This window comes from Nannospalax galili, unplaced genomic scaffold (assembly GCF_000622305.1).
Source record: "Nannospalax galili isolate Female #2095 unplaced genomic scaffold, S.galili_v1.0 scaffold1119, whole genome shotgun sequence".
Taxonomy (NCBI): Eukaryota; Metazoa; Chordata; class Mammalia; order Rodentia; family Spalacidae; genus Nannospalax; species Nannospalax galili.
This window is the reverse complement of record NW_008343597.1, coordinates 288,687-308,173: the sequence shown is the minus strand read 5'-3', so window position 1 is coordinate 308,173 and position 19,487 is coordinate 288,687. Positions and strand designations below refer to the sequence as shown.

Sequence of the window (19,487 nt, the reverse complement as noted above, 5' to 3'; positions counted from 1 at the left end):
GAAAAATCTGAAGAAATTATTAATAGTAGCTATTTGCCAGGGATAGCGGTGACAGGAGTAGGACTATACTAGTCTTGAGCTGGGCATGGTGGTGCATACCTTTAATCCCAGCAACCAGGAGGCAGAGCACGCAGATCTCTGAGAGTAAAGCCAGCCTGGTCTACATAGCACGATCCAGGCCAGTTGGAGCTAGTGGGAAACCTTGTCTCAACAAAACCAAAGCTCCCAGAAAAGATAATAGTTTTTATATTCCTTTCCACAATGTTTTAGTAACATACACATACTTGGTAACTCAACAAAATATTTCTTTTGTACGAGGAGTAGTCAGGACCCTTCAAATGAAAACTAGAAGAATTTTTGTAGGGAGGCATGGGAAGGTTAACGGGGAAGAGACGGTGCTGGTAGGCTGCCAATAAGCTTGCAGTGCCCTTTATCCTGGAGAATTCGTCAGGGTCCAAGGTCTAGATCTCTGCTGTGAGCGCCTGCTCAGGATGATAACCTTCGCCCGCAAGAGATGAGGGTGTGGAAGGCCCTGATCCTTGGAGGATGTGGGCACTGGCCAATTTCCAGTGTTTGGTCTTTGCCTTGCTGTCTGTGGGCTGACCAGTCCCCGCTGTATTCACGGTCTCTCACTTTGGAAATCACAAATGGACTCTAATACTCCTTCCTTGGATTGCCACCACAGTATCAAAGTTGGGGTAGTGAGGTTCTAATACGCTTTAGTCAGACAACCTCTTGGTTACTTTCAGAGGGAACTGATCACATCTATAGAATGTGATTCAGTTATCTGAGATTCTAACATCTCTCCAACAGTAATCAGCTGACATAACTGTGCATATTATGTTGGGAAAATTCCAAATGTTGTGTTTTACTTCATCCCCATGCCAGACATATGTGTACCTCACCCCTGAAGTTCCAGCTCTGCCTAGAAGCACATTTGCCTGTGAGTATTAGTAAGTATGTGGGGGTGAAGAAGAGTTGGTGTCCACTCAGTAAGTTTATCTTTGTTGTTGTTGTTGTTTTGAGATAGAATCTTACTCTGTAGCCCAGAACAGTCTGGAACTCACTTTATAACCCAGGCTGCCTGAACTCATGGCAACTCCTGCCTCATCCTCCTGAATGCTGGAATTACAAACATAAAGCCATATCATGTCAGGTTCTTTTCTTCACTAACTGACACAGGGTAAAAGTTGACATTCCCAGGCTGGCAAGATGGCTCGACAGGGAAAGGTGGCTGTGACCTTAGTTTGAGCTCTAGAACCCACATATATATGGAGAGAGAACTGACTCCACAGAGTTGTCCTCTGATTTCCACACATGTCATGGTGGACACACACACTCACTCACAGCTGACATTCTCAGGTGCAAGCTCATAGGTATGGAACTTCTCCAGAAATAAGTGGGACAAACAGAATAGAAGGGTGAAGGAAGAGATGGGGCAGCAGTGTGGGGAGGCGGAGGGAAAAGGAGCAGGCCTTTGAGGGAAAGGCCCTTGCTCTGGCTGGCTAAATGAGTGAGTGGAGCCTAGGCCCTTGCAGTGAAGCAAGAGGAACACACCTGAGTCCGACGTTGTTGATATCGTCCCAAATGGAGGCAGGGACTTCCCAGAATGGTTTATTGTTGGTGTTCAGGATCGCCTAGAAGCACAGGGAGGGTGACTGATGGGAGATCTGGAAGCAGGAAGGTGCAGAGGGCTACGTAATGGGACAACAAATGGGGATAAGGATTCAGGGATGAGGAGGGGCTCTGGAGTATAGAGTTGGATCAAGTTCAAAGGGTACCTGGACACCAGCATAGGCGTTATTAACCAGCACATCTAGCCGCCCCTGCTGTTCCCGATTTACTTGCTCAAACAAGCTTTTCACATCACTCTCCTTGCTTGAATCACATACCACAGGTACACACCGGCCCCCGAGGGACTGTGCCTGGAGAGGAACAGGGAGTATGAGTTCACAGTGGCATGATAAAATGCTTTATTTCCCTACCTAAGGGAGTCTGGGAACTGAGAAGGTGATCAGGGGGCCTAGGAGCAGGGCAACATGGTAGGCAATTGCTCCCTCTGGTGTCTGTTTTGGGAATTTTAGTACCAGTAGGTCCTCGGCAACAAAACAAGACAGATGAATATCTTGGGCTTCATGAAATCTACAAACATGGACTGAGCCTATCTTATTCAAGGCATTATATCTGAAGGTCTAAGTAGAAAAAAGCAACAACCCTTTCCTTTGTCCTTTCCGACTCTCATGCCCTTGGCCCTTGCTACCACCCTCCGGAAAGCTGACTCCACCCCAACTGTCTTTCCTTTACCCCAATCCTTTTGCTTGGAAACTGAAATAAGTTTATACTGGTAGAGCTGTTTTTCTCAAGGTCTATTTTATCTGATATTAATTCTACTCTGTTCTTCCTCTGGTTACCATTTTCATGGCATATCTTTCTATCCATTTCCTATTGTTCTATCTATGCCTTTCTTTATAGATAAAGAGTTAAGTCTTACTTACTTATGCAATCTGATCATCTTGCGTTTTTATTATTTTTTAAATATTTTATTTATTATATTTATGTGTATGAGTGTATTGCCTGCATATATGTGAGTGCACCCATGTCGTGCAGTGCCGCGGAGGTCAGAAGAGGGCTTCGGATTCCCCCGGAACTAGAGTTAAGGGCAGTTCGTAGCTGCTGTGTGGGTGCTGGGAATCAAACCCAGATCCTCTGCAAGAGCAGTCAGTGCTCTTAACTGCTGAGCCATCTCTCCATCCCCAACCTCCAGTCTTTTAAAAAGTTTTAAATATTTATTTAATGTATGTGAGTATTTTGTCTGCATGTGTGTAAGTGCACCCGTGTTGTGCAATGCCCTCATTGGTCAGAAGAGGGTGTCAGATTCCTTAGAACCAGAGTCACAAATGGGTGTTAATCACTATGTGGGTGCTGGGAATTGAACCTGGGTCCTCTGCAAGAGCAGCCAGTGCTCTTGACCACTGAGCCATCTCTCCAGCTCTAAACTTAAATTCTTCACCAGGGTAATTTTTGTTTTCAGTGTCTGGGATCAAATACAGAGGCTTGCATACACTAGGCAATCGCTTTTCCACTAAGCTATACCCAGCCACTTACTATGATCCACTGTCCCCTCTCTAACCTCATTTACCATTTTCCCTTTGCTCATGTAGATTGGAAAAGGTTTTCCTAACCTCATTTACCTAATGCCTATTTAAGACTCATTCAAGGACCACCTGGAGAATGCTTTCCCTAACAACTACCTTCAGCATCTAGATGCCTTTTCCCACAGCCCGGGAACATTCTGTGTATATCTACAATGGTTTCAAAAATCGGACTTCCTGTGGGACTCTTATCTTGTAAGAGCAGAATTTGTATTACTATTGTTTTTTTTGGTCTTTTTGAGACAGGGTCTCCCTGTAGCCCCAGCAGGCCTGGCACTCTGCCTCCCAAGTGCTGGGACTAAAGGCATGCACTACCATGCCTGGCTCAGAAACTGTATTTTTTTTCCCCCACACTGGCCCAGTGCCTAATCATAGGTAATCAAGTATTGCTATATTAAAATCCAGATAAGAAGTGAACATGTAGCTGGGTGTGGTGGTACACCTCTTTAATCCCAGCACTCACCAGGCAGAGGAAGGATGCTCTCTGAGAGATTCAGGCCAGGGTTACTGGGAGACTGGGGGGGGGGGGTAAGAATCTGTATAGTTCAGTAAGTCTTGCCTAAAAGAGAAGCACAAAAAGCTGCGGGTCCAGATCTTTTCTTTGCAATTTCCAAACCCCTGAAACACGGAAACAAGTTTTTTCCCCCCATAAAACTCTTGGTGAAAAAATTCAGTCTTGCTGGATCTATTTATTCTGCTCTGAATATTCATATTTTGCTGAGGAATATTATGGTCAGATAAGTGATGCGGAGTGGTTAACTGGAAGGATTCCCTCAGTCACTCACCTCCTGGGCAGTCGACCGAAGCGTGTCCAGATGGCGGCCGGTAATGTACACAGTGGCACCTGCCTGGCAGAGCTGCAAGGCAATGCCGCGGCCAATACCCCTGGAGGCACCAGTTACCACACACACTTGGCCCTTCATAGGTGCTACCATGACTCACAGGCGAAAGTGGAGGAAAGTTGCTTGGTGGGAATTCTGCCGATTGTGAAACCTTGCTGGAGACAGAAAGTGGAGCTAAGGCTGGAGTACTTCGAAGGGAGAGGCATTTCCCAGGACAACGGAGTGCAGGCTAGGCTGACTGTCCTTTGGGGGAGGCTCACAGAGGAAGGGAGGGTCGGGCGGGTGCTCTCCAAGGGCTAGATCCATTCTGGTGGGGGCTAACCAGGTGGGGGCATCTGGCCAGGCCGTCCAGGTGTGCCCACGGAGCGTCCCGGCTACCGGGAGTTGTGCCACTCGTCCAGTCCCGGGGGAGCCAAGCTGGGCCCTACTTCCACGCGTGGGAACCACTCAGAGGGCAGAGGTCCGCAAGCCTTACCTGCGGCGTTCGCTGCCTCCGGACTTCTGCTTCTGCCTTCTCGCCAGACCCGCATATATAGTCCGAGAACCCGGATTCCGATCTCTCCGGGGTTAGAGGGCCCGGCTGGGGCGAAGTCCGCTGCGGGCGTGGATGGGGTGCGGGATGGGGATGTGCTAGCCAGGGAGTCTAGGAGAGCGGGGGCGATGCTGGGCAGGACCCAGGGGGTGGGCTGAGCACCTGGTGACACCCACTGCGCCCGCCGCGCGTCGCGGACCTGTGACGTAGCTGTGTGCAACGAGCGCGCGCCGGCGTTTGGCAGCGGAGCAGGCTTCGTTCCCCGCGGCGTGAGCTAGGGGAAGAGGAGACCCGGGAGCGCACATGGGACAGGGTCCGCGCTCCGCTCACCGGGCCGGGCGCCGGGGCCCAGGGGGCGGCAAGCAGGGGCGCGCGGCCAAGGGCCCGGGGCGACCCCCTCCGGGCCGCGATCGTCGCCCCCGGCCGCCCTCGGAGCGGCGTGCGGAGCCGGCCCCCGATGCCCTCCCGCACCTGAGCCCCGAGGCCCTCGGGTATTTCCGACGGGCGCTGTCGGCGCTGAAGGAGGCCCCCGGGACCGGGGAAGACCGAGGTAGGGAGCACCGAAGGAGTGGGGGTTAACGTGAGCAAACCTGGGGCTCCCCGGTGGCCTTGTCTTCGTCTCTGACCCTTTAAATGTGTTTCCTCGTTTTTCCAGACTTGATGGCGCGCAATATTTTGAAGGAAGTGGAGGCTCAAGTCCTCGCTTTGGCCACGAACAGGACTGGTAGTGAAATGCTGCAGGAGCTGCTGGGATTCAGTCCTTTGAAACCTCTGTGTCGAGTATTGTCTGCTCTGCGCCCCAATTTGCGCGTTGTGGCCTGTCACCGGTGTGGGGTCCATGTCTTACAAAGTGCCTTGCTGCAGCTGCCTCGGTTGCTGGGGAACCCTGCAGAAGCAGAGGAGGACGACGAGGACGAGGAGGAAAAAGTTGGGAAGGACGGTCCTTTGGAGACTCTGGAGGAGCTAGTCCTGGGACTAGCCGCCGATGTGCGGGATGATTTTCTTTTCTACTGTGGAGACACGCATGGCAGTTTCGTGGTCAGAACTCTGTTACAAGTGTTAGGAGGTACGCTTCTGGAGTCTGAGAGGGCCAGGCCCCGTGGTGGTTCCCAGCTATCTGGTAAGTAATACAGGAAGGGAAAGGGAACCTGGTGGGCAGGAGAGACTAGGAAGCTCAGAAATTAGGCAGAGCTCAGAAGACCAAAGATGAGCCTGTCAGACATCCAGAGGTGAAGATATAGATTGTTTAGGGGACAGATGTTGACCCAGTGACAGACGGTGATTCGTTTAGAGCAATGAATTTCACTTTTTTTTTTTTTTTTTGTTTTTTTGAGAAAGGGTCTCCCTGTAGCATCTGGCCTGGAACTCACTATGTAGACCAGAACTCACAGAGATCCACCTGCCTCTGCCTCCCCAGTGCTGGGACTAAAGGTGTGCACCCCAATTTCACATTAAAAAAATATTTATTATTTTTATTTTATGTGTATGAGTGTATTGCCTGCATGTATGTGAGTGCACCCGTGTTGTGCAATGCTGAGGAGTTCAGAAGAGGGCTTCAGATTCCTCTGGAACTGGAGTTAAGGAGGGTTGGTTGCTGCCATGTGAGTGCTCTTAACCGCTGAGCCATCTCTCCAGCCCCATATTTGTTTAAAAAATTTTAATACATTTATTTATTTTGCGTGTGTTCACAGGCATGCATGCCTGCATGCCTGCCTACCTGCCTGTCTGCCACGGTGCTCCTGTGGAGGTCAGAGGACAACTTGTGGGAGTCAGTTTTCTCCTTCATGTGTGCTTCTGAACTCAGGTCAGCAGACTCGCTGGACCGCCCTTCCCGGCTGAGCCATCTTGCTGGCCCTGGTGTTTTGTTTTGAGACAGGGTTTTTGGTTACCCCAGGCTTGCTTCTGCCTCTTGATGTAGCAGAAGCTGGCCTTGAATTCTTGATCTTGCATCTGCCTCCCAATTGCTGGGATTGCAGGTGTGTGCCACTAGTGCCTGGTTGTGGTTTTGACAGGGTCTTACTATGTAGCTCATCTTGGCCTGGAACTTACCTTGTAGCCCTTGTTGGCTACAAATTCACTATCTTCCTGCCTTCTCTCAAGTGCAGGAATTACGGGTGTGTACCATCACGCCTGTCTAAGAAATTTGTTTTTAAACCAAATGTAATCTATGTATTTGTATATATACATGTTAGACCCAAGCAAAAGTTCAGGAAAAGACACCTGTACCACATGTAACATCCTCCATTCTGATATTTTCTTTTGGAATTTTATTCTCTATTTCATTAAAAAAAACGCTGATTAAGACCACTAACAATTTCATGATAGTGATCTGATGTGACCTACATTCTGGAAAACTCTAGAAAATAAGATTAGAGAATATGAATGAGGTCTGATTTTGGAATATGTTAAGTACCTGGCTGAGAAATTTGAAGTATGGATGATAAGGGAGCTTATTGAAGATTCTTAGAAAAGTCAAAACAAATGTCAGCTTGGTTCACTCAGCCAGAAGAGATTGAGTTGTATTACCTCCGTATGTGTCTCCACGCAGAATCCAGAAGAATCCAGTTCTATGGAGTTCTCCCTCTTGGTTGTCAGTTTGTGACCTCACTGTTGCTCATGCTCCTTTTTAAAAGTATTTTTAGGGTCGGGGCGTGGTGGCGCATGCTTTAATCCCAGCACTTGGAAGGCAGAGGCAGGCGGATCTCTGTGAGTTCGAGGCCAGCCTGGTCTACATAGTGAGTTCCAGGAGAGCTGGGGCTACAGAGAGACCGTGTCTCAAAAAAGGCAAAAAAAAAAAAAAGTATTTTTAGGGCTGGAGAGATGCTCAGTGGTTAAGAACACTGGTTGTTCTTGCAGAAGACCCCGGTTCGAGTCCCATCACCCACATGGCAGCTAACAACTGTCCAGAACTCTAGTTCCAGGGGATCTGACGGTCTCTTCTGTCCTCCGCAGGGGTGCACGTACCTACATGCAGGCAATACACACATACACATAAAATTATTTAAAAAAAAGTGTTTTAAAAATTTTATTATTACTTATGTGTGTGTGTGTGGGGGTGCTGGCAGAGGCTAAAAGAGGGCATTTGATTTCCTGGAGCAGAAGCTAGAGGTGGTTGTTAGTGCCCAGTGTGGGTGTTGGGAACTGAGTTTGGGTCCTCTGGAAGAGCTCCAAGCACTCTTAACCATTGAACCATTTCTCCAGCCTCAATTTTTAAAAACTATTTTAAAAATTCATTTTATTTATTTATTTAATTTTATGTGTATGTGTGTATGGCCTGCATGTAGGTAAGTGTACCCATGTCATGCAATGCCGGCGGAGGTCAGAAGACGCTGTCAGATCCCCTGGGACTGGAGTTACGGACAGTTGTTAGCTGCCATGGGGGTGCTGGGATTTGAACCCGGGTCTTCTTCAAGAACAGCCAGTGTTCTTCACTGCTGAGCCATCTCTTCAGCCCCTAAACATTCATTTTTATTTATCTGTTTGGTGGTCATGTTCTTGATCTCCCTTTAGATTCACAAAGGGCTGCAGCTTGGGAATGTAAGCCAGCTGATTCTGAGATCCCTGAGACTTTCTTGAATCGCCTTCAGGATCTGAGCTTCTGCTTTCTGAAGGACATTGCTGGTAAAATAAAAATGTATTAGTTCTTTTACACATTGCTGGGACACAATACGTGATAAAAGCAATTTCTAGAGGGAAGGTTTATGTTGGCTCACAGTTTGGGGGATCTAGTCCGCTGTGGCAGGGAAGTTATGTTGGCTCACAGTTCAGAGTCCCATATGGCAGGGAAGTCAGGAGGGCAGGAGCTTAAGATAGCTGGTTACAGATTGGGTGTGGTGGCCCACACCTTTAATCCCAGCACTCAGGGAGGCAGAGGCTGGTGGATTTCTGTGAGTTTGAGGCCAGCCTGATCTACATAGGGAGTTCCAGACCAGCTAGGGCTACAGGGAGATTCTCACACACACACAAAAAGATAGCTTGTTATATTGTGTTAACAAGCAAGAAGCAGAGAGTGAGCTTACTTTTTCCTTTTTAGTCTATCTGGGACTTCAGCTATGGAATGGTGTCATCCACATTTCAGAGGGTTGTCTCCCACCTCAAGCTAAGCTAAAAACTCCCTCATAGACATGCCGGGAGCCATGTTATCATGGTGATTCTAAAATGATCATGATTAAGCATCATGTTAGCTCTGGCTGGAAAAAGCCATTATAAAAGAACAAGGTTGGCTTCTGCTCGCTCTCTGACTTCCTGTCTCACCATGAGATCACTTCCTCTGCTACTGTGATGCCTTCTGCCCTGACAGCCTCTCCAGAGGAAGAATGGTGGGGTTGCTTAATCTTGAACTTTCACTCTCCAAAACAGCTAAATAGACCTCTTCTCTTTAAAGTAAAAACAACAGCAACAGCCGGGCGTGGTGGCGCACGCCTGTAGTCCCAGCACTGGGGAGGCAGAGGCAGGTGGATCTCTGAGTGAGTCTACAGAGTGAGTTCCAGGACAGCTGGGGCTCCAGGGAGAGCCTGAAGTCAAGTGGAAACTAAAAGTAGAATGTGACCAAAGGGAAAGCTGGTGTGTAGCTCCAGTCAGTGACTCCCAAATGAATCAATTGCTGAATTTTCAGGGAATGCTAGTTTTCTGGGAGCATTTAATACTTTTATATATTGATTTTCATACTTATTAAAAATAACTGGCATCAGATCCTCAGGACTGGAGTAATGGATGGGTGTTGGGAATCAAACCTGCGTCCTCTGCAAATGCAGTCAGTGCTCTTAACTGCTAACCCATCTCTCTAGCCACTGATATTTTAGTTTTTAATAAATTGGATAACATTATATATATATATATATAAAGAGATTAAACACCTCAGGAGGGCAGTAGTGGATGACAGCCCCTGCCTCCCTAGTGTTGGGATTAAAGCCGTGTGCCACCACACTCGGCTTTCTTCTTTTGAGACAGGGCCTCCCTGTAGCCCCAGTTGGCCTGGAACTCACTATGTAGACCAGGCTGGCCTTGAACTCCCAGAGATCCACCTGCCTCTGGCTTCCAAGTGCTGAGATTAAAGGCCTAGACTTTTTTTTGAGACATGGTCTCCTTTTAGCCCTAGATGGCCTGGAACTTGATATGTAGATCAGGCTGACCTCAGTCTCACAGAGATCACCTACCTCTGCCTCCTGAGTGCTGGGGTTAAAGATGTGTGCCATCACACCCAGCCCTATATGGACATTTTTTTTTTTTTTTGAGACAGGGTTTCCCTGTAGCCCCAGCTGGCCTGGGACTTGCTGACCTCGAACTCACAGAGATTCGCCTGCTTCTGCTTCCTGAGTGCTGGGATTAAAGGTGTGCGCCATCATGCCCAGCTCCTATGTGTACATTTTTGGTTGTTAGCCTGAGCCTTTAACAGCTGACTTATCCCTCCAGCCTGATAGATGGACATTTTTGTATACATAATCTCCCTGTCTTCTTTGAGATTTGAGGTTGTATAGATTGTTTGGGTTTAGGACAAGCTGTTAAATTATTTTTGCCTTTTCTCCACAGTGTTTATCACTGACAAGATCTCCAGCTTCTGTCTTCAAGTGGCCTTACAAGTCTTACACCGCAAACTGCCTCAGTTTTGTGCCCGTCTCTGCAGTGCGGTGATTGGTTACCTGAATACTCGGAATTCCTCGGCAGATGGCAGGTATGATCAGGTCTTGAGGAGTGACCAAAGTTGGTGGGGCTGTGTGAATTGACTGGTAAGGTGTAGTGCAGCTGTATTTCTCGAATAAGTAGTGTTAAGACTCTTGTGGCTCTTACCTTCAGCCCTCTACTGCTGTTTCTTCGGGATCAGACGAGCTCCAGGCTCTTGGAGCAGGTGCTGCTGGTATTGGAGCCGCTGAGCCTCCAGCGCTTGTTTGAGGATCACTTCCAGGGTCAGCTGCATTCCTTGGCTGCACATCCCATTGCTAACTTCCCTTTGCAGCGCTTACTGAATGCAGTCACTACTCCTGAGCTGGTGAGCTGGAAACCTAGCCTGTGTCTCCTTCAGCTGTTCTTACTCATTTACCCTTATTATTATTTGAGACAGGGTCTCACTGTGTAGCCCCAGCTGGTCTCAGATTCCCAGAGATCTGCCTGCCTCTGTCTCTGACAATTTGCCCTTGTGACATTATTCCTTGGGGTTTTCTAGACTAAGGATGACAGTACACTCCTCCCAGAGATTTGTTTTAGCTTTTCAGGTATGACTACCTGAAAGCAGAGACTAGCTTAATTCAGGTGTGCAGCTAGAAGTTCTGCGGCCCCCCAGACTCTGGGTACTTATCTCTAGATCCACATGCGCACTGAAGCCCTTGCCATAGCTTCTCTTTTTCCTTGTTGCTTACCACCAAGGAACACTATGTATGTGGTCTCTTGGGCTAGAACTTGGAATGAAAGGGTGGGTTTAATTCTAGACCTGCCTTGTCCTTGGGTCACCCTTACTCCTACAGAAGGGACATTTTCAGTCTTCCCCATGTGTACGGTGGCACCTCTGTGACTGTCCTCGAATTCTGGGTTTTACCCAGCCTGATCAAAATCTTGACATTGGCAGTGCTTTTTGTGTTTTATCTAGTACTTTTATTTGTTTAATAGGAAGATTTTTCTGAGTATCTGTATAGCTAAGTAACAGAATGTCAAAGATTCTTCAACCCATGTTTCCTCTTAGCTGTCCCTTGTGTTTGAGGAGCTGAGCCCTGCCCTGGAAGCTGTACTGGCCCAGGGCCACACAGGGGTAGTTGTTGCTCTGGTGGAGGCCTGCCGTAGAGTTGGAACTCACCAAGCCCAGGTCTTGCAGCTGTTGCTGGAGGTGAGTGGGTGTTACCGTCCATACCTTTGCTCTCATTCTACTAGTTAGGACTTATCTAATCTGGACCCAAGAGGTTTCATGTCAAGGGAGTTCACCGATACAGGATAGACAAAGTTCAAGAACAGTCCTGGAATGAAATCTATCCTCCATAATTGTGATAACTGTGAGGGATAAGTGTGCATTAGTCCCTATTATGTGTAGGGCTGAGAGATACATCAAAGCAGATGAGATCTGCCCTCGAGGAGTTTCCTTTCTTGTTGAGTTAGACCTCACTTTTCCTGAACAGTTCTCTGTCTAGAACATCAGAGTTAGGGATGGAATAGTCTCAGACTCATCATGTTTTGTCTTCCCCTGTAGGCATTCCATTGTGCAGAGCCCTCATCCCGGCAGGTGGCCTGTGTGCCTCTCTTTGCCACTTTGATGGCTTATGAGGTATACTATGAATTAACCGAGGAGGAGGGGGCAGTGCCTGCAGAACACCAGGTGAGGTAGGGAAGGGGCCAAGCCAGGACTGTTTGGGGGCCAGGCCTCTTAGGGAAGCCCCTTGGATTAGGATGGTGAGATTTCTGACCTCATTGAAGTGAAGGTGACAGTACCCTAGGGATGAGTCACCCACCTGGTCTGATGGGTGCTTCCTAATTTCCTATTTCTGTGTTCCTAGGTAGAAATGGCCATAGCCAGAACTCTGGGGGAAGTTACAGTACTTGGGTCTCTACTGCTCCAGCATCTGCTGTACTTCTCCAACCCCGGTATTGTACTTCGAAGTCTGAGTGCCTTGACAGGACCACAACTTTTGGCTCTAGCCCAAAGCCCTGCTGGCTCTCATGTGCTCGATGCCATTCTGAGTAGCCCATCTGTGACACATAAGCAGCGTCGTCGTGTGCTGAAGACCCTAAAGGTTAGACTTCTGTTCCAGTCACCTCTGTCTTTGCTCTAGAGAAAATGAGCTGCTTCCAGGATGCTACCTCAGAGCTGAAGGCGGGTTACATAGTTCCTACACTATTTTAAGCCTCTGAAGTCTTCTGAAACTTTATTCCTCCACTCCCAAAGCACTTTCGCGTACTTCATTAGGGGGACTTGACTTTGCCTCTTTCACTGCAGGGACAGTATGTGGCTCTCGCCTGTAGCCGCCATGGTAGCCGTGTACTAGATGCCATCTGGAGTGGAGCAGCTTTGGGGGCCCGGAAGGAAATTGCTGCTGAGTTGGGTGAGTACTGTGCCTCTGGATGATATTTCCAAACTTGCCCTTCTTCTATGCCTGATAGCTGGCTGGCTGAGCACATTTCAAAAGGGCAGTCTTGATTCTGGTCTGTTTTGTTTTTGTTTTACAATTTATTTTTACTTTATGTGTCTAGTGTTTTTCCTGTATGAATGTATGTGCACCATGTTTGTGCCTGGTGCCTGCAGAAGTCAGAAGGTGGTATCATTCCCTGTAACTGGAGTTATGGATGATTGTTATCCACCATGTGGGTGCTGGGATCTGAACTCAGGTCCTGTGCAAGAGCAACCAGTGCTCTTAACCGCTGAGTCATTGCTCCAGGTTCTTAGCAGTCTACTTTTGCCTTCCCCTCTGCTGACTCGTTATGCAGTACTCTATCCTACCCTGCTTCCTGGCGACCGTGAGGTGTTTGCTCTTTCCCAGTTTCAGGTCTGAGGGTAGGGGAAAATGGAGGAGGCTTCATCCCAGGTAGAATCTTGTTTTTGAGTATGGGCAGTACTAAACATGAGTCATGCCTTTTGCAGGGGAACAGAACCAGGAGCTGATAAAAGACCCTTTTGGCCACCATGTGGCTCGAAATGTGGCCCTGACTACCTTCTTGAAGCGGCGAGAGGCTTGGGAACAGCAGCAGAGTGCAGTGGCCAAGCGGAGGCGGGTGTTGAACTCAATACTTGAAGACTGAGGCTTTGGGACCTGGAAATGGGTGCTGATGGAGAGGATAAAAGGAAGTACTTAATCTCATTCCTTCCTGGTTTAAATTGGAGTCAAAAATCTTATTGGAACCAGGTATAGAAACATATATCCTTGTAATCCTAGCACTCAGCAGGCTAGGAGTATCAAGAATTCAAAGCCAACCTGGGCTACAGAGCCAGATCCTATTCATCTCTCTGCCCTGAGCATATACCTATCCCAAGAATATACTGATAAAATTTTTTATATTTTTATTGGAAATATTTTTATTTTTTAGAGGAAAGGTATCTCAAGGTAAAGTCAGAGTGCTGACATTGATATGCAGGGATCTTAGGGATGGGAATTGGTAAGGACCTAGATGTAGCTGCAGCCAAGATGGGATCAGGTTGCTTGGGGGACAAGCTTGTCTTACAGCAGAAGGCAGGAAATTGTAGGTTGGATAGGCAACATTCTTCAGGAAAAGGCATTGGCTAGAGGAGGAAGGCAAGATGCTGATAGGTCTGTCATGATGGGGTTAGAAGAACGTGTGGAAATCAGCTGAGTTATCTAGGCTGCAGGTCCTTAGACCTGATGATGTCCTCAGTGGTCCTCACACTCATGGAACCAGACTTGGGACAGAAGCTCAAAGCACTTTCTCCTTAGGAATGGAGGTGACGTTGTCGCTGCCACTGCTCAGCTCCCTCTACTATGTGGCGAAGGGTAGATGCAATTCCCAGCAACATATGACCCATGCCTTGCAGGACTGAGGAAGTCCAACGAAGGAGCTCCCTGCAGGGCAGAGAGAAGAGGAATTAAATGATTAAGGGATCCTGAGAGAAAGCCTCAAGTTAGAAGCTAGGGGAGTTTCACAAGGGAGAGCCAATGGGATAAGTGGGGACAGGAGATGGAAGGTGGGAGGCCATCCAACTGCAGGGGATGGAATTGTATGGCATGTTGATTGCTGACCTGAGTACTTTTTTGGGTCCGACTCCTTGAAAATCACAACTCATGGAGTAGAGCCCGTAGAAGGTAGCTTTGATGTTCAGGCTGCCGAAGAGGTCTCGAGGATTTTGCTTGTACACATCAAAGGTGATGCGGGCAATGTCCTTGCTGTGCTTTGGCTTCTCCCGTCCCAGGCCATATGACAGCATCCCACTCTGTAGGGTACCCCCATCATTGTAGTGGACCCTCCCTCACACCCTGACATCTACTACTGGTTCCGTCTGCCTGGTCAGACCCCTCCCACACCCTGTCTGTCTAATATTCGATGACTGTAACAACTCTCCCACTGCCTCTGCCCAAGAGCAGTGTTGGGCTACTCTTGGGAGAGCTAGAAAAGAATGATGATATAAGCAGCCCCGGGGTGGGTCTCTCACCCTGGGGCTCCAGCTCTGCCCCAGCTCCAGCACCATCAAGCATGTGTCATCCTCCAGCAGCTGGAAGAAGTCCTCATTCTCCACGGCAGTTCCATCCTCCTCCAGCACCACTGTCAGCACTCCACTTAGCAGCAGTGTCTCCAGGGCCTGCTCCAAGGCCAGAAACAGGAGGGGAGGGGAGGGGAGGGGAGGGCTTATCCCATGCCCCTCCCCGCTCTAGTTGGCCCAGGTCAGCTATCTTCCCTAGAAGAGGGTTGATGTCAGCTCTGCTTCCTCATGCTTTGCCACCCCTCCCCCCTTTTAAATATTTTTATTTTATGTGTATGAGAGTATTGCCTGTATGTATGTAAGTGCACCCCTGTCATGCAAAGCCTGTGGAGGTCAGAAGAGAGTGTCAGATTCCCTGGGACTGTAGGTACAGATGGTTGTTAGCCACTATGTGGGTGTTGGAAACCAAACCTGGGTCCTCTGCAAAAGCAGCCAGTGCTCTTAACCGCTGAGCCATTTCTCCAGCTCCCTGTTTTTTGTGGTTTGTTTTTTTGTTTTTCAGACAGGGTCTCACTTTAGACTATGCTGATCCCAAATCTGAAGCAATTCTCGGGTAGCCTTTTGGGCGCTGGGGTCAGAGATGAGAGCCAACCACTTCACCCACTCCTTTGCCCGGCTTTCTAAAGGGGGCAGCTCTCGTTCTTGAGGGACCTTCCCTAGAAGCAGATCTTTTCTTTTTGCTCTTACCATGCCATTTTCACCCTCCCTGTTCCCCTCTAAGCCACTTATTAGTTTTGAATAATAAATTTACAATAGCCAGGTTGTAGTGGCACATCCCTGTGGTCCTAGCTACTCAGGAAGCTGAGGCAGGAAGACTGCCTGAGGCCAGAAGTTCAACACCAGACTAGGTAACTTTGGACCCTGACTCCAAAAGTAAAATAAAAACAAAACATCCAGGCTGTCTAGAAATCTATTATGTTGATAATGTCCCACTTCACTTGTCCACACCTTTACTGTTCTCCACAACTGTTCTCAGTATTAGTGATTTTTTAAAAAATCTTTTATTATTTTACACATATGAGTATATTGCTTGCATGTATGTAAGTGCACCTGCATTGTGCAATACCCACAGAGGTCAGAAGAGGGTGTCGGATTCCCTGGAACTGAAGTTATGGATGGTTGTTAGCCACCATGTGAATGCTGGGAATTGGACCCAAGTCCTCTGCCAGAGGACTGAACCATCTCTCCAGCCCCAGTATTAGCAATGTTTGATGTTTCTGAAGTTTTACTGTGTGTCAGGTGAAAACGTGAGGATTTATTTATTTTTGGTCTTTTTGAAACAGGATCTTCCAGTAGCCCCAGCTGGCCTGGGACTCACTTTGTAGACCAGGCTAGCCTTGAACTCACAGAGATCCGCTTGTCTCTGTCTCCTGAGTGCTGGGTAAAGGCGTGTGCCACCACGCCTGGCAAATGTGAGGATTTAAAGGAATGTTGGGGTTGAAATGTTGAGGTTGGGAATGCTAGGGATGAGAAAGGGGCTTGCAGCTGGGTATGAGGGAAGGGCAGGACTCTAGGAAAAAGCAAAAGTAGTCTTGGCAAGGGCTCAGACTGGCTCCCACATACACAAGTCTTGGCAAGGGCTCAGACTGGCTCCCACATACACAAGACTGTTGCTCTTTCACATATTCTAATGCATCTGATTCCAACAGACTAAATTGTTAAGGATGGCTTCTAAAAAAGCCTCCACCCCTTCCAGGAAGGAGACCACCCCAGATAACCCCATAGATGAGGAGCTAGGTAGGAGGTAACAAAGGTCAAGTGCAGCTGAATTTTAGTAGTCATGTCCCCTAACAGACTGTCCCTTTGTGGCTTAAACATCCTTGAAGCTGCAATTAGGTTGTTCCCACCATATCACAAACTAAGGCACCAGGGCATTCGTCCACATGTACTCTAACAAAGGGTTTGATTCCTCAAAGACCTGACCTCATATCACTTGCATTGTGGTTTGACACCTCTGTTTGTGCAGACCGTGGGAGAAAGTACTCTAAAAGGAAGATCCTGGCCATGTTTGGGATAAAAGTCAGCTAACCTCGTGAATATCCCACCCATTTCACATAAAAACTTAAGTCCATAGCACGGAACCCAGTAGGTTGTTCCCTACCTTGGCACATCCTGTTCCAATCTCAGGTGCTCTGCTTAGGGTACTAACTCAACTGCTACTTTGCTAATAAACATGTGCTTCAAGCTGTCATCTCTTGGCAGAATCCATTTCTTCACAAAGAGCTGAGACACCGCCTCTCCACCCCAACATCTACCACAGCATCTATGAAGACTACATACATTTTATTCCCCTTAGTAACCCTAAAGGATGGCGTATCCTCTGTATAGATGAGACTGAGGGCCAGGGATGGAGCTTAGAAGTAAACTGTCTAGCATGCACCAGGACATGGTTTTGATCCCCGGCATTGAAAAAAAAATTATTAGCCAGGCTTTGTGGCATGTGCCTATAATCTCAGTACTTGGAAGGCTGAAGCAGGATTCTGAGTTCAAGGCCAGCATGGGCTAAGTTAGACCCTGTCTCAAAAAGAAGCAGGTTTTCTAAGGTTGAACAGTTGGGAAGTAGCAAAATCAGGATTGAATTTGAGTTGTCATAGAAATTGAGGGCTAGGAAGTCGGTGATAGAGTGCTTGCCGATAGCTTTGATTACCCACACTGCAAGAAAACACAGATCGCCATACTGACCTCTGAATCTATTTCTCCAGCCTTTACTGCTTTCCCTATTTACTGCCAAAGAAAGCCCACTACTTGGAAAATAAGTTTACCCAAATATTACAGCTGTCACAGGGCTTACCCCCGTTTTTAGCCCTTAGGGGTGGCAGCCTTGCAAACTCAGTGCTCTCTGCTCTACCACCCCACTATCCTTCAGTCTCTTGTCCACCTTGCTCTAGGAACCCAGGAATTTGGCTCACTCACCTTATCTAGCAGTTCCTGGCGGGTGGCAGCTGTTAGACCCTTCCGGATGGTCCGCTTATGATTGCAGACACGGAAAGGTCGCTGAGGTGGTGGAGCTGAGTTCCAGACCCTACGGCCAAACTCGGAGCTCATAGTGGACACTGACCTGGTAGTTGGGAAGACAAGGAGGGCTTTGGTAAATGTAGTAGATATGATAGGGTGGGATGGCTGGAGGGTTAGGAAGGTTTACAGATCAGCCAAAGGAGAGACCATGGAGTGGAGGTGGAAACGCAGTTAAGAATTGGAGAAACCTATGGTCAGGAATGGAGGTGAGTCTTCCTGGGGTTGAATGATTTTTGCCTCGCTTGCCTACAACCCCAGCATTGAAGTAAAGAAGAGGGCTAGGAATCACCTCAGTAGGCCATTGGGCTTCAAGGCCGACAGGTACTCCATGGTGGAGAGGTGGAATAGAATTGCCTCCCTGTGCCTTCAGGGCTGAGTGCCCCTCTGCTGTGTGAGGCTTGTCTTATTTTCTGCTACAAAGCTGGGATCTAAGCCCTGGTGAAGAGGGAGATGAGTCAAGCCTGGACTCTGGCCCTCCTGCCTGGCCAGTGAGACAGACAAAGTCCAAGGGGCGGGAAGGAGGAGGAGCCTATGTGGGCTGGTGGGCGTAGCCAAAGCTCCAGAAGCTTGTTTGTGAGTCTGGTGAGGAGCTGTAAGGATAAACAGGAACTACGTAAACGAAGTATGATCACTCATTTTTCCTTTTTTTTTTTTTTTTTTGAGACAGTCTCACTATGTAGTCCAGGCTGGCTACCTTGAACTTATGATTCTTCCTGTCTCAGCTTCCTGAGTTCTGGGATTACATGCCTGTGGCACCGTGCATTTTATACCTGTGGAGAGAAATGTTAGGAGCAGTTTCTGGCTCCCAGTCTCAGAGATGCTTCATTGTATGTAAACCTCGGTGTTTGTGCTGCCACCTGCTGGAAAGTTACAAACCGCAGCTTTGGGGAAAGGCTGGGCCAACCTCAAGGAAGCTGGCTCAGCGTGGGAAAAAATGGGAGCTGGGATCCTTTCTGGGTCCCTGGCCTTCCTGCTTTGCTTCTCCTTCCTCATTGGTTGGAGGATTGACTTAATATTTTTATGGCTTCATTTTCCAAACTGCCTGCTTCAGTCAGGGACCAAGAGTAGTCATTCACCTCTTCCCATTTTCGAATTAATGGACATGAAGAAATGACTCCAGCTGTCAGTTGTGCCCAGATGTTTGGAGGAGTGTGAGGACTTCAGCTCTGTGTGTGTGTGTGTGTGTGTGTGTGTACATTAGTGCACATGTGTGTAGTAGAGGCCAGAAGACAACCTTGGGTGGTGTTCCTTATTTTTTGAGACAGAATCTCACATCTCTCACATGCCTGGAGCTCACCAAGTAGGTGGGGCTGGCTGGCCAGTGAGCCCCAGGGATCTACATCCCAGTGCTGGGGTTACAAGCCAAGTTTTCAAAAATTATTTATCTATTTTTATACGGAGTGTTTTGCCTGCATCTAAGTGCACCACATGCATGTAATACCAGTGGGGGCCACAAGAAGGCACTGGATCCCTCTGAAACTAGAGTCACAGGCAGCTGTCATGTGGGTGCTGGGAACTGAACCTGAGTCCTCTGCAAGAGCAGCCAGTGTTCCTAACCACTGAGCCATCTCTCCAGTCATAAATATATAAATATATATATATATTTAACATGGGTTCTGGCGATTGATTTAAGTTCTCATACTTGTATGGCAAGCACTTTCCTGACTGAGCTGTTTCCCCAACCCCAGACTTTAGTTTGATGCCTCCTGTTTCTTCTCTGATTTTAGCTGCAGCTGTGATGGACAATTGCATAGAAACTGAGACTTAATGTTAGTAAACCCCTCAAGTGAGCACAGCCCCGTTTTCCTGCCTGGGAATCT

The 19,487-nt window shown here is 48.1% G+C and overlaps 3 protein-coding genes across 6 annotated transcripts in view; 1 reads left to right on the top strand and 2 right to left on the bottom strand.

Moving 5' to 3' along the window:
• Window positions 1–4,672, bottom strand: part of Dhrs1 (dehydrogenase/reductase 1) — a 13,162-nt gene extending 8,490 nt beyond the window's left edge. Inside the window, exons 1-4 of one of the 2 annotated variants that reach the window (XM_017799839.2) lie at window positions 4,470–4,672; window positions 3,938–4,145; window positions 1,782–1,925; window positions 1,558–1,637 (exon numbers count right to left, since the gene is read on the bottom strand). In XM_017799839.2, coding sequence (XP_017655328.1) covers window positions 1,558–1,637; window positions 1,782–1,925; window positions 3,938–4,087 — 374 coding nt within the window. In that variant the 5' untranslated portion in view covers window positions 4,088–4,145; window positions 4,470–4,672. Of the gene's footprint in view, window positions 1–1,557; window positions 1,638–1,781; window positions 1,926–3,937; window positions 4,150–4,469 lie in introns of both variants that reach the window. The other variant, XM_008839802.3, reaches the window with a different exon arrangement.
• A 52-nt stretch (window positions 4,673–4,724) lies between these two features.
• Window positions 4,725–13,492, top strand: Nop9 (NOP9 nucleolar protein). 3 transcript variants are annotated; one of them, XM_029566840.1, is made up of 10 exons: window positions 4,725–5,076; window positions 5,182–5,646; window positions 8,037–8,147; window positions 10,056–10,197; window positions 10,320–10,512; window positions 11,200–11,340; window positions 11,698–11,772; window positions 12,002–12,238; window positions 12,442–12,547; window positions 13,084–13,492. In XM_029566840.1, the coding sequence occupies exons 1-10, from the start codon at window positions 4,830–4,832 to the stop codon at window positions 13,239–13,241; spliced, it is 1,875 nt and encodes a 624-aa protein (XP_029422700.1). In that variant the 5' UTR covers window positions 4,725–4,829; the 3' UTR covers window positions 13,242–13,492. The 3 variants fall into 3 exon arrangements, with proteins under 3 accessions (XP_029422700.1, XP_008838022.1, XP_029422702.1); XM_008839800.3 differs by having other exon boundaries at window positions 11,698–11,823; XM_029566842.1 differs by lacking the exon at window positions 8,037–8,147 and having other exon boundaries at window positions 11,698–11,823.
• Cideb (cell death inducing DFFA like effector b) lies at window positions 13,486–18,154 on the bottom strand. The gene is made up of 5 exons (XM_008839801.3): window positions 17,957–18,154; window positions 17,566–17,710; window positions 14,605–14,751; window positions 14,195–14,385; window positions 13,486–14,017 (listed from the first exon to the last, which is right to left on the bottom strand). The coding sequence occupies exons 1-5, from the start codon at window positions 17,995–17,997 to the stop codon at window positions 13,888–13,890; spliced, it is 654 nt and encodes a 217-aa protein (XP_008838023.1). The 5' UTR covers window positions 17,998–18,154; the 3' UTR covers window positions 13,486–13,887.
• Between the last annotated feature and the right edge of the window lie 1,333 nt (window positions 18,155–19,487).